This window comes from Bombina bombina, chromosome 1 (genome assembly GCF_027579735.1).
Source record: "Bombina bombina isolate aBomBom1 chromosome 1, aBomBom1.pri, whole genome shotgun sequence".
Lineage (NCBI taxonomy): Eukaryota > Metazoa > Chordata > Amphibia > Anura > Bombinatoridae > Bombina > Bombina bombina.
In genome coordinates this window covers 1,136,823,051-1,136,836,077 of record NC_069499.1, presented here as the reverse complement: position 1 = coordinate 1,136,836,077, position 13,027 = coordinate 1,136,823,051, and the positions used below count along the sequence as shown (strand labels likewise).

At 37.8% G+C, this 13,027-nt stretch overlaps 1 protein-coding gene across 1 annotated transcript in view; it reads right to left on the bottom strand.

Annotated features, from left to right (window-relative positions):
• Nucleotides 1-11,929, bottom strand: part of CNP (2',3'-cyclic nucleotide 3' phosphodiesterase) — a 50,380-nt gene extending 38,451 nt beyond the window's left edge. Inside the window, exons 1-3 of the mRNA XM_053698925.1 lie at nt 11,800-11,929; nt 6,664-7,327; nt 4,134-4,264 (exon numbers count right to left, since the gene is read on the bottom strand). Coding sequence (XP_053554900.1) covers nt 4,134-4,264; nt 6,664-7,327; nt 11,800-11,910 — 906 coding nt within the window. The 5' untranslated portion in view covers nt 11,911-11,929. The remainder of the gene's footprint in view (nt 1-4,133; nt 4,265-6,663; nt 7,328-11,799) is intronic.
• Nucleotides 11,930-13,027: the final 1,098 nt, after the last annotated feature.

The window sequence follows — 13,027 nt, the reverse complement described above, 5'->3', positions numbered from 1 at the left end:
TTAGTCCGATTACTTCCATACACTGCGCCACTGACGGCCGAGGCATGGAATAAAGAGCTCGGCAGGTGGTTAAAATTTTTGAGTTCCTGACCTCCGTCAGAAATATTTTCATGTCCACCAAGTCTATCAGACTCCCTAGGAATGAAACTCGTGAGAGGGGAAAGAGAACTCTTTTTTACGCTCACCTTCCACCCATCTTAGAAAGGCCAACACGATGTCCGTGTGAGACTTGGCTAGTTGGAAAGTCAACGCTTGAATTAAGATATCGTCTAGATAAGGGCCACTGCTATGCCCCGCGGCCTTAGGACCGCCAGAAGTGACCCTAGCACCTTTGTGAAAATTCTGGGAGCAGTGGCCAACCCGAAGGGAAGAGCCAAAAATTGGTAATGCCTGTCCAGAAAGGCGAACCTGAGGAACTGGTGATGATCTCTGTGAATAGGGATGTGTAGATACGCATCCTTTAAGTCCACGGTGGTCATATATTGACCCTCCTGGATCATTGGTAAAATTGTCCGAATGGTCTCATCTTGAAGGATGGGACTCTGAGGAATTGGTTTAGGATCTTGAGATCTAAGATTGGTCTGAAGGTTCCCTCCTTTTTGGGAACCACAAACAGATTGGAGTAAAACCCTTGCCCTTGTTCTGCTTTCGGAACACTCCCATGGTATGTAGGTCTTCTACACAGCCTAAGAACGCCTCTCTTTTTGTCTGGTTTGCAGACAATTGGGAAAGATGAAATCTCCCCCTTGGAGAAGAATCCTTGAAATCTAGAAGGTATCCCAGGGTTACGATTTCTAAAGCCCAGGAGTCCTGAACGTCTCTTGCCCAAGCCTGATCAAAGAGAGAAAGTCTGCCCCCTACTAGATCCGCTCCCGGATCGGGGGCTACCCCTTCATGCTGTCTTGGTGGCAGCAGCAGGCTTCTTGGCCTGTTTACCTTTGTTCCAAGCCTGGTTAGGTCACCAGACGGACTTGGATTGAGCAAAGTTCCCCTCTTGCCTTGTAGCAGGGGAAGAGGAAGCGGAGCCACCTTTGAAGTTTCGAAAGGAACAAAAATTATTTTGTTTGGTCCTCATCTTATTTGTCTTATCCTGAGGGAGGGCATGACCTTTCCCTCCAGTGATATCTGAAATAATCTCTTTCAGTTCAGGCCTGAATAGGGTCTTACCCTTGAACGGGATGGTCAAAAGCTTAGATTTTGATGACACATCAGCCGACCAGGACTTAAGCCATAACGCTCTGTGCGCTAAAATGGCAAAACCTGAATTCTTTGCCGCTAATTTAGCCAGTTAAAAAGCGGCATCTGTAATGAAAGAATTAGCTAGCTTAAAGAGCCCTAATTCTATCAAGAATATCATCTAATGGGGTCTCCACCTGAAGAGCCTCTTCCAGAGCCTCGAACCAAAAGGCAGCTGCAGTGGTTACAGGAACAATGCACGCTATAGGTTGGAGAAGAAAACCCTGATGAACAAAAATTTTCTTTAGGAGACCCTCTAATTTTTTATCCATAGGATCTTTGAAAGCACAACTGTCCTCAATAGGTATAGTTGTACACTTAGCTAGAGTAGAAACAGCTCCCTCCACCTTAGGGACTGCCACGAGTCCCGCATGGTGTCGGATATGGGAAACATCTTCTTAAAGGTAGGAGGGGGAGCGAACGGAATACCTGGTCTATCCCACTCCTTAGTAACAATGTCCGAAATCCTCTTAGGGCCCGAAAAACATCAGTGTAGACAGGAACCTCTAAATATTTGTCCATTTTACACAATTTCTCTGGAACTACAATAGGGTCACAATCATCCAGAGTCTCTAAAACCTCCCTGAGCAACAAGCGGAGGTGTTCTAGCTTAAATTTAAAGGCTGTCATATCCGAGTCTGTCTGAGGGAACATCTTTCCTGAATCAGAAATCTCTCCCTCAGACAGCAAATCCGTCACCCCTACTTCAGAACATTGTGAGGGTACATCGGATACGGCTACTAAAGAGTCAGAAGGCTCAGCATTTGTTCTTAACCCAGAGCTACTGCGCTTCCCTTGCAACCCAGGCAGTTTAGATAAAACCTCTGTGAGGGTAGAATTCATAACTGTGGCCATATCTTGCAAGGTGAAAGAATTAGACGCACTAGAGGTACTTGGCGTCACTTGTGCGGGTGTTACTGGTTGTGACACTTGGGGAGAACTAGATGGCATAACCCGATTTCCTTCTGTCTGAGAATCATCCAGCGCCAAACTCTTATGTCAAAATATGCTGTTTGCAATTTAGACATATCAGTACATGTGGGACACATTCTAAGAGGGGGTTCCACAATGGCTTCTAAACATATTGAACAAGGAGTTTCCTCAATGTCAGACATGTTGAACAGGCTAGTAATGAGACAAGCACCCTTGGAAAACACTTTATTCAGTGAAAAAACAATTTTAAAAAACGGAACTGTGCCTTTAAGAGAAAAAAAAGGCATACACGATCTGCAAAACTGCTTAAAAATGCATCAAACGTTTCAAATTTTTTACAGCAGATTCAATAAGCTTTAGTAAGATTGCCCCACAAGCAAATGAACCATCTAACCCTTAAATATGGAAACCGGATTGACAAAGTGCCAAAAACCGGAAAAAAACCCTGTCAGCACCTTGCCACAGCTCTGCTGTGGTGCCTACCTGCTCTTAGGGATTGGAAATGTGGGGTTAAAGCTTCGTTTTGGCCCAAAAAGTTCACCAGGACCCTCCGGTGTTGTAGCTTGCTGCTTGTCAAGAGAAAACAACTGTGCAACTGAGGCGCGAAATTAGGCCCCGCCCATCTCACTCGATGTTTCTAAGGCCTCCCAAAAACACACAAAGCGTTTAAACCAGCCATGTGGGTTCTAAAACCCCAAAAAGCCAAGTGTACCCTCAATAAAGTTGTCCCTCAAAAACTTATTAACAGCACTCCCAGTACACACAACCGTTTGTTCATATGATTCAAACAGTGTCAACCATAATTTCAATAAGCCCTTAATGCAAGCTTAGTAATGCCTCTTTTTTTTTTTATAAGTTTAGGATTACTGCTTACCCTTACCCTCATGGGGATACTGTCAGCCTTTCTGAAATATCACAGTCTCTCCAGAAAAAATGACTGAACATACCTCACTGCTGTATAGCATGAAAACGTTCCTCACACTGAAGTTTCCTGTACTCCTCAGCTTCTGTGGGAACAGCAATGGACCTTAGTTACAAATGCTAAGATCATCATCCTCCAGGCAGAAATCTTCATCCATCTCCTGCCTGAGAGTAAATAGTACACACCGATACCATTTTAAAATAACAAACTCTTGCTTGAAGAAAATAAAAACCAACAGTTTATCACCTCTTTCACTTTACCCTTCCTGCTTAGAGCCGGCAAAGAGAATGACTGGGGGGTGGAGTTAAGGGGGGGCTATATAGACAGCTCTGCTGTGGGTGTTCTCTTTGCCACTTCCTGTAAGGAAGGATAATATCCCACAAGTAAGGATGAAACCGTGGACTGGGTACATCTTGCAAAAGAAATGTTTTTTTGTTTTTTTTCCCCCCAACAACAACTTTAGGTTAAACATTTCAGGGAGGTTTTCAGGGACAGAAGTCTAGGGGACTTGTTATTTTGTGGGTGCAGCTGCAGCATGGCTTTGTCCTAGGTGGAGCTAGAGCAGTCCCTGAAGATCTGGATATTTTCCTTGGCCTTAGATACTGCAGGTGGGGAAGTGGGAAGATCTCCCGGCCTTCATTAAATAGATATTTATTTAGATTTTGGAACCAAGGGAATGTGCAACTGGGCCTTAAAGTTACATATACAATTATATTTAAAATATTTAGTTATATCACATTTTACAAAATACTTTCATTTTTTTTTTATTTTTATTTTTTTTTATTTTGCTTTCTTTTCATGTAATTAAAAATTGAGGATGTTCTAATTCTTAGAAATGCCTTGCTACATATCTTTCCCTAATTGTCTAACTGATAACAGCTGCAAAACTGTGAATGTTATACTAACAATATGACCATGGCTAGCTTTGTTATCTGCAGACTAAAGCCTAGATGGGAAAATTAATTTAAAAAACGTATATAATCTGTTTAATTTAAAATGCAGCATCCCAGTAATGCCCCAATTGGTATATATTACCACTAACCTCTAGTTGTGAATATTCCTCAGATCCTGGTACCTTTCCATAATCACAGAACTTGGTTGTGCAATGAAGGATGTTGGGTGTAGTGGAAAAGTATTTCACAAGATCCAACTTATGTTTGTCTTCAGAGACAACTGTAGGTAAGATAGTGACATTATTACTTTAGACTTATACACACCAGCACATGTCAAGTGCTTTTCCTATTACTCATATTTAAAACAATTCATTTGACAATTCAGATAGAGAATTCAGTTTTAGACAACTTTCCAATTTACTTTGATTATCAGTTATGCATCATTTGCTTGGTATCCTTTGTAGAAGGATCAGTATTGCACTACTGAGAGCTAGCTATACACTTTCGGTGAGCCAATGTCAAGTGGCATATATAGGTAGCCACCAATCAGCAGCTAGTTCCCAGAAGTTAATTGCTGCTTCTGAGACTAGATGTGCTTTTCAACAAAAGGATATCAAGAGAATGAATCAAATTAGATTAAAAGTGCATGTTCTATCTGAATCAAGATTCTTTCAATTTGACTTTACTGTTAAAAGCAGGCACGCCCTTTACTCTCCTTAACAATATACAGATGGTTTTACATTTAGAACAGTTTTAAACCATCTTTATTTTCAAATAGCTGCCTCATAATTCAAAGGAACAGGGGACAATAAAAAGAACTGCATCTTGTCTTTACTATCTTTTTAATGTCTACAAATTAACACCGTAAACCCCAAATTCATCATAACTTAGGTCATTTGTATTTATTTTTTACAGCAATATTAGAGTATAAAGTTGATACAATGCAAATCATGAAAGCTGTGTGTCATTTGACATCCCACGGTTTTTGTACAAGGGAAACAGGAAATTAAAAAAAGATAATTGAGGTGCTCACCAACCAACTACAAAACGATTTGGTGGCATTAAAATCATACATTTAAAAAAAAAAAAATCACTTTAAGGTGAACATTCCCATAAAGATTATTTTACCTCATTCTTGAGATTGACAGAGTATTTAAATTGACTGGATCTAATATTTCACCCAATTTACCTTCAATGAAGCAGTAGTTACTAGCTGCGCTAATGGAGTTGTCAGACCTGAGGAATCTATAATGTTCCATAGCGCTTGCTGTAGAATTAAATATAAAAAGTATTTTTTATAGGTATTTTTTGTAATAAATTAAAAAAAATTTGTTCTATGGCCACGTGAAAAAACAAAAAAGCAACAACATTGTAACGTGGCTCTTTATTTAAAAAAAAAATTTTTAAAAAAATTGGCACCCATAAAATTCACAGTGGACCTCAAATAAATAAATTATATTTTATTTTTTAAAACAGAGATACTATTGGAAACTACAGGATTATCACTACTGTCGGTTCAAAACACATACCAATATTTGTTACCTCCTATCATTGATGCTATACATTATTCTATAATACAAACCATATACAAAATTAACTGACTTAAAGGGACATGAAACATAATTCTTTTCATAATTCAGATAAGAGTATATAATGTAAAAAAAAAAATCCAATTTACTTCTGTAAACTAATTTTTAGTTCAATTAGTATCCTTTGTTGAAAAGTAAACCTTGGTAGGCTGCCGATTGGTGGCTGCAAATATATGCCACCTTTAATAAATTATATCAACATTTATAATAGAAGTAAACTGGAACATTGTTTAAAAAGGTATAATCTATCCGATTAAAAAAAAAAATAAAAAAAAAATTGGTTGCCTGTCCCTTTAAATAAATATCCAGTTGTAATCTGTACAGTGTTGTTGGCTGTGGAAAAAGAGGCAAAATAGCTTTTACATGTTTATATACAATATACATTCACATTTTGATGCATGCAAGTTTACATAAATCAAAGTTTCTTCAATGTTTTTGGACATTTAATGATCAAATGCTCTAAGCAACTAGTCCATTTACCCCAGGATTCATTTAAAAAGCATTTCCTCTTGGACATCTTTTTTGTGGTCTGCTTGACTCAGCCACATGCTACACAGTGAATGCTTAGATGAATGCAAGAGCTGGTTTCTAATCGGGCGTCTGGCCTCAAACAAAACAAAAACAAACACACACTAAGATATCAACAAACATTGCTAAAAATTTAGAGTTTAACATGGTTATAGACTTTATAAAGACTGTTTTTTACTTAGTTATTTTGCAATGCAGTGCTTAACTTCTGAAATATAATATGCATTTATAAAAAAGGACTTTTGGAGAATTATGAAGTCTATTAGTATTATGTGCATTGCTGACAACAGTTCTATGTAATATTTTGGGCTTTAGAAACAAAGTTTAGAATGGATTGTTGTAATGCTAATACAAATCATTATTCTTATTATATTAGTACTACTATATATTGTAAAACATACATCCTTAAAAATAAAGTGAAAAGGAACAAATAAAAACGAAGATATAATGTTCTCCTTATCCAAGATCACAGGATAATAAGCTTAACCTTTAAACAAGTTTGCGATAAAATATTTTCTTTAACCATTTATTAAATATCATCCACATACTCCAAAATACATACATGATGACAACCGCTTCTTAAAAGCTTTGAGATTTCCAAGCTGCTCCAAAAACTCATGACTTGTCTTTCTTAGGGAATCCTCATCACGCTTAGCTACAAACCATCCAAAAAACAATGGGATGAGCTCTTTCTCCAGAGTAGGTCTCAAATTCTTGAGTTCCTCCAAAGACAGATTCCAGTGGTTCCTGTCTTTTAGTTGTGCACAGTCCAACCTCCATGGAGTTTTGGACTCCAGTACAACCACAGTGAAGTGGTATTTGTTGGCCAGGTCGAAAAGCTCATCCAGGCGTTCTCGATCATGGTGTGTGTCATCGAGGATAAGCAAGCTGGCTTCACGCCTCTCACAACAAGTAGTCAGTTCTTCGTTCAGTTTCTTGTATTCTGCTCCACCAGAAGACCTTATAGCTGGTTTGATGTTGTAGTCATCAGCAGAGAGGAAACGAGAGTTGTCCTTATATTTCTGCTCAATTTCCTTAGCAAGAGTAGTCTTACCGCTGCCTGGTAGACCCCTCAGAAGAACCATTATCTTAGAATCTCGAACTGTGCTCACAGTGTGGTCATCCACTAAGAAAGGGAGCTTCTGCATCACAGGTGCTTGAGAAGACATCATGCGTTGGGAAAATATGGAAGACACTAGATTTGTTTTCTTAAAAGTGTCTGCTACCTAGAAGAAGAAATAAGTTAATAGTGAATATCACTATTCTAAAACCAGGACCCTGACAAATCCCTAAAGAGCCAGAGAGCCACTGTTCCTTAAATGATATGTCTGCATTCATATACAGTAATGGTATGTATATTTCTAAATATAATATTAATCCTAAACAATTGTACGGCTTGCTCCTCAGTATCCTGGGTGACAAACTCATCATAGTTTAGTTGCTTTCTTTCTTATAGACAAACAACTACTGTTAAAATATTGCTTATGACATGTTACTGGGTTTTTTTTTCAGAATCAATAAAAACCAAGCATACTAAAGGACACAATATAATTTTCCTTAAAGGGACATGAAACACAAATTTTGTTTTCCTGTTTCAGACAGAGCCTATAATTTTAAACAACTTTTCAGTTTACTTCTATTATATCATTTGCTTTATTCTGTTGGCATCTTTTGTTGAAAAGCATAACTAATTAGGCTCAGAAGCTGGGAGCTTGCTGCCGATTGGTGGCTGCACATATATACCTGTTACCGGCCTATCAATGTGTTCAGCTAACTCCCAGTAGTGTTTTGCTGCTCCTTCAATAAAGGATACGAAGAGAATGAAGTAAAAGTGATAACAGAAGTAAATTGGAAAGTTGTTTAAAAACGTATGCTCTATCTGAATCATAAAAGAAAAATGTTGGGTTTCATGTCCCTTTAAGACAAAATATCTCACTATAGAGTAAAACTAGTGGGGAAAAAAATAACAGAGAAATTGTATCAATTTGAAAAATAATTCATTGTTCAGTGCAATGAAACAACAATCAGCCACTTAGTAGAACAAAAGAGTCATAAACCAGCCATGGACACAACAGTTGACACCATTCACAGCTTCCCACAGACATCTCTACTTTACAGAACAAATGTGCGATTGTCAAATTGATTAACACATTGTGTACCAAAAGCAGAGGGTGTCTGTTAAAGGGACACTGAACCCAATTTTTTTTCTTTCATTATTCAGATAGAGCATGCAATTTTAAGCAACTTTCTAATTTACTCCTATTATCAATTTTTCTTTGTTCACTTGCTATCTTTATTTGAAAGAAGGCATCTAAGCTTCTTTTTTGGTTCAGACTCTGGACAGCCCTTTTTTATTGGTGGATGAATTTATCCACCAATCAGCAAGAATAACCCAGGTTATTGACCAAAAATGGGCCGGCATCTAAACTTACATTCTTGCATTTAAAATAAAGATACAAAGAGAATGAAGAACATTTGATAATAGGAGTCAATTAGAAAGTTGCTTAAAATGGCATGCTCTATCTGAATCACGAAAGAAAACATTTGGGTACAGTGTCCCTTTAAGAATAGTTATACACATCATCCCAGCAAACGATAATGTTCTGACATCTGAAGTGGCGCCTGTCACAGACATTTCAACACGGTCAACTCAAAATTTACATCAAGGGGTACACCTCATCCTAATAAACAGGAATTACTGTAACCCAAACTTATTACCACCTCCCAATATACAGACATCAGGACACATACCTCTTACCCACTCCTCAAACACAGACATCATACACCTCATAACTCAATCCAGTAGACATACTGTTCTTATCCTCCTGATAGACATGAAAAAATTCTCATGAAAACACATCACATTTATCTCTCACATTTTAATTCCCATACCACCACAGTGTAATATACAGCTCACGGCTCACTGTGACATATTTACATTTCTGGTGCCACTTGCCTCAGATTATTCAGAGCTACTCATGGTTTACTACCTGATCTGTGTATTTGATATCACGATTAGTATGTGCTCTTAAAGCTACAAGTTAACATCCATATCTAAATCAGGGCTTGATAAACCCAGTAGCCAGGGAGCCACTGGCTCCTAGAATTTTTACCTCTGGCTCCTAACTTTTTGGGTTATTTTCCATATATCTATATACAGATACCACTGTCTGGTTCCTAAACTTATGTCTGGCTCCGAAATATTAACAGATTTGTTGACCCCTAAATAGTTTAAGGTATGCAATGCCTCTTTAAAAGGTACATTCTGGTCAAAATTTAAATGAACATAGATGAATTACATCTTTGATAAGAAACATATTTGCAATATACATGTATTGGCAATAATGCTTCTTGTAAAAGTTATCACTGTTTTAGTGTCAACATTTTTCTCTGCACGTGCATGTGAAGCATAGCTAGATAAGTGCACCAGCATTTTAAATACTGCAGCTCCTCAGAGCATCAGTGGGGTTTCTATCATGTGAGCAATGAACAAATTGAGTCATTAAAGGGACACTGAACCCAAAAAAAATTCTGTCGTGATTCAGATAGAGCATGACATTTTAAGCAACTTTCTAATTTACTCCAATTATCAAATTGTCTTCATTCTCTTGGTATCTTTATTTGAAATGCAAGAATGTAAGTTTAGATGCCGGCCCATTTTTGGTGAACAACCTGGGTTGTTCTTGCCGATTGGTGGATAAATTCATCCACCAATAAAAAAGTGCTGTCCAGAGTTCTAAACCCCCAAAAAAAGCTTAGATGCATTATTTTTTCAAATAAAGATAGCAAAAGAACGAAGACAATTTGATAATAGGAGTAAATTAGTAAGTTGCTTAAAATTGCACGCTCTATCTGAATCATGAAAGAAAAATTTGGGTTCAGTGTCCCTTTAACAGATGGTAAAAGCACCTTAGGCTCTCTGAGCAAGTTCCATGTTTAAAATGCGGGTGCACAGTGCATATTTAAATACACTTTTGAAACAGCTATAGCTTTTATTAGAAGCATTTTTGCTAATACATGTATATTATATAAATGCTTCTTTTCAAAATTGAAATGCATCCATGTGGATTTCAATTTTGAATTGCTTGGTTATAATTTTAAATTTACCTTTTATTCACCTTCCTGAAAGGGGTCCTCTTGGCACCCCCACCCCACAGAGTTTTTCTTCTAAACTGCTTTGGTGGCGCAAGCAACCAGGAGGCAATCTGCTGCACAATTCATGCGCTATAGTTGATGCCTTCATACAGTAAATTGTTATGCTCAGTAGCTTCTTGCAAGCTGATAGAGCACTCAGGCATACTGGGAGCAAGCTCTATACAAAGTGAATTCCGCAACAGGTTGCCTCCTGGTTGGCTGTGCCCCCACATAAGCTAATAAGAAAAGAAAAAAGCCTGTAGGCATGGGGCATCTCGGATGGAGAAGAAACAACATTTAAAAAAAATATATAAATAATCCCTTTATTACCCATTCCCTAGTTTTGCACAGCCAACATGGTTATATTAATAAACTTTAATTAAACCTCTGTGATTACCTTGTATCTATGGCCTCATTCGTTAAGCGCTCAGAGCCAGCGCTGGGCACGAGCGCTAGGAGACATCACAAGTAAGGGAGCTTAGAAAAAACGTTGCTGCACAATAATGGAGTACTCCTATAGAATTCATATGTGAGACGCTTCTATTTATCCTTTCACAAATAGACATGATTTTTTTTACATTTTTACATTATTGTTTACAAGCATCTAAGATTGCTCTGAAAAGTCCTAGCTTTACCAGCACGCTGGAATGTCATCAGCACTGAGGGAATAGCCAGCGTCTCACTGGCAAGTATTCACAGAACGCTCCAAGCGAGTACTAGTTCGCTTGTAGAACTCGGCCTAAGCATCATTTGACAGCACCCTATTCACATGACTTTTTATTTATTATCTATTGAATTTTAGCTGTGTTGTGCACAACCCACTGGCAGTAATTTAAAGGTTTGAATGTTATAAAGTATATTAATATAACAATGTTAGTTGTGCAAAGCTGGGGAATGGGTAGTAAAGGCGTTATCTAACTTTGTAAACAATAAAAATGTTAATGTTGTTGACTGTCCCTTTAAAGGCACTAACCCACCCTCCAGCTGTATAGAAAGGAAGCCGCTAACCCCCCTGTAAGGACACTTACTTTCCTCCGCTTCAAATACAGAAACATCAGGGAACTTACCACTCAATCCATCCACATATAGAGAACATATACCTCACTGTTTCCTTCATAACACACACAGACATCAGGACACACAGCATACATAAAGATGCCTATAACAGACATGCTCCTATCATCTCCAAATGACAGTTATGTGGAGGTTGGGGTGCTATGAACTCCAATTCATTACTGTAGAACCCCACAAATCAAGTGGTACCTTTTTACACGTCCAAGATATTGTGATAAAAGAGAGAGAAGTGGGGGTTATAAAGCTTAGAAACATGGACTCCCTGCACCCTTACTATTTGGCTTTCAGTCAATATTTTGCGCACCACATTTCATTATCGATAACCACTCTTCCCTTTGTAATACACATACAAACAAAAACACATAAAGTAACGTTTGGGTAAGAGCTCTGTCTTTAGTTTCATTTTTATCAGACACACACAAACTACATAACAGGAAGTGATCTATAATAAGACAAGGATGTGCTGTTATTTCAGCATGCTGGAGCCTACCTTGCAGCAGGTAAGCGATCTCCCGAGACTTTTACAGCCAAGGACTGAAGGCGCGTGCAGCAAGCGTGGGGCAGTAAATAGTAACTGAAAATTTGCTAATCTGACAAACATATTCTTCCCGTGCTCAATGACTGCCCCCTGCGCCTGACACGGTCCAACCCAAGCTCCTCCCTCCTTTTGACCAGCCCCTCTTTGTTCATTTACATGAGAATGTGTCCCGCTTGCTGCTATTTTCTGATTTTTTTTCTCAGTAATGTATTTCAACGATCGTTTAAGGAAAATTCATCTTTAAATAAAATGTTACCCATCTATTTGCATTGTCATCATAATAGTAGTTTGTTTGTGTATCTTTTACCGAGGAATTTGTGATGAGTTCCGAAATTAAATCAGGAATTGCTCACAGATCAGAGAGGCTGACAACTGACGTCTGCTACTAACTACATTTCATTATGCAATAATTAGATGGCAAAACACTTAGAAGTTTGACCATGATATCATCTTTTATTTCTAAATGTAATCTTATTTTTGTATACTTTAAATGTGGGCTGGGTTCCAACCTCAACAGAGATGACCAGGACAGCTTCTCAAACATTTTCTCTCCTTTAATTTGTCCCCAATGATCCACTTCCCCTGCTGGAGTGTATTAAATGGTTTACAAGTATTCCCATTACCCTTATATTGGCATTTGAAATCGTTTATTTAGCCTGTGGTATCCCCACCCATCCTGAAAGTTTTTGGCCTCAAGGCCAAGCTGTATTAACACAGCCAGTAGAATAAATTACACTCCCAGTGGGTTATAGAAGAGATAAGGTAATAAAATGTTAATTTTTCATTGTTCTTTCCAAGTATTGGTGATTGGTTTATGGACAGATATATAAGATAAATAAGCAGGTATATGTACACAATGTGATAAAGTAATGAGATCTGAAAATACCTACAAGCTCAACCCATTTTATTAGGTTGTGGCTTCAAAACACAAAATCAGCTAATTTTTTTTTTTTTAAATAAACTTAATTTTTATTGAGGTTCACAGGCATACAAAAACCATATTCAAGATACAGTGTCATATTTCACAAATGGCTAATTGTCTTGCAAAAATAGATTTCACAAAAAAGAGACATTATCCATAAATACCTAGTGAACCCTATTCACAATTTTTAAAACTTAACTTTTTAGAAAATATGACACCCTAGGTTGAACATTTATCCTAGGGTGGAGTGCTCTTTAG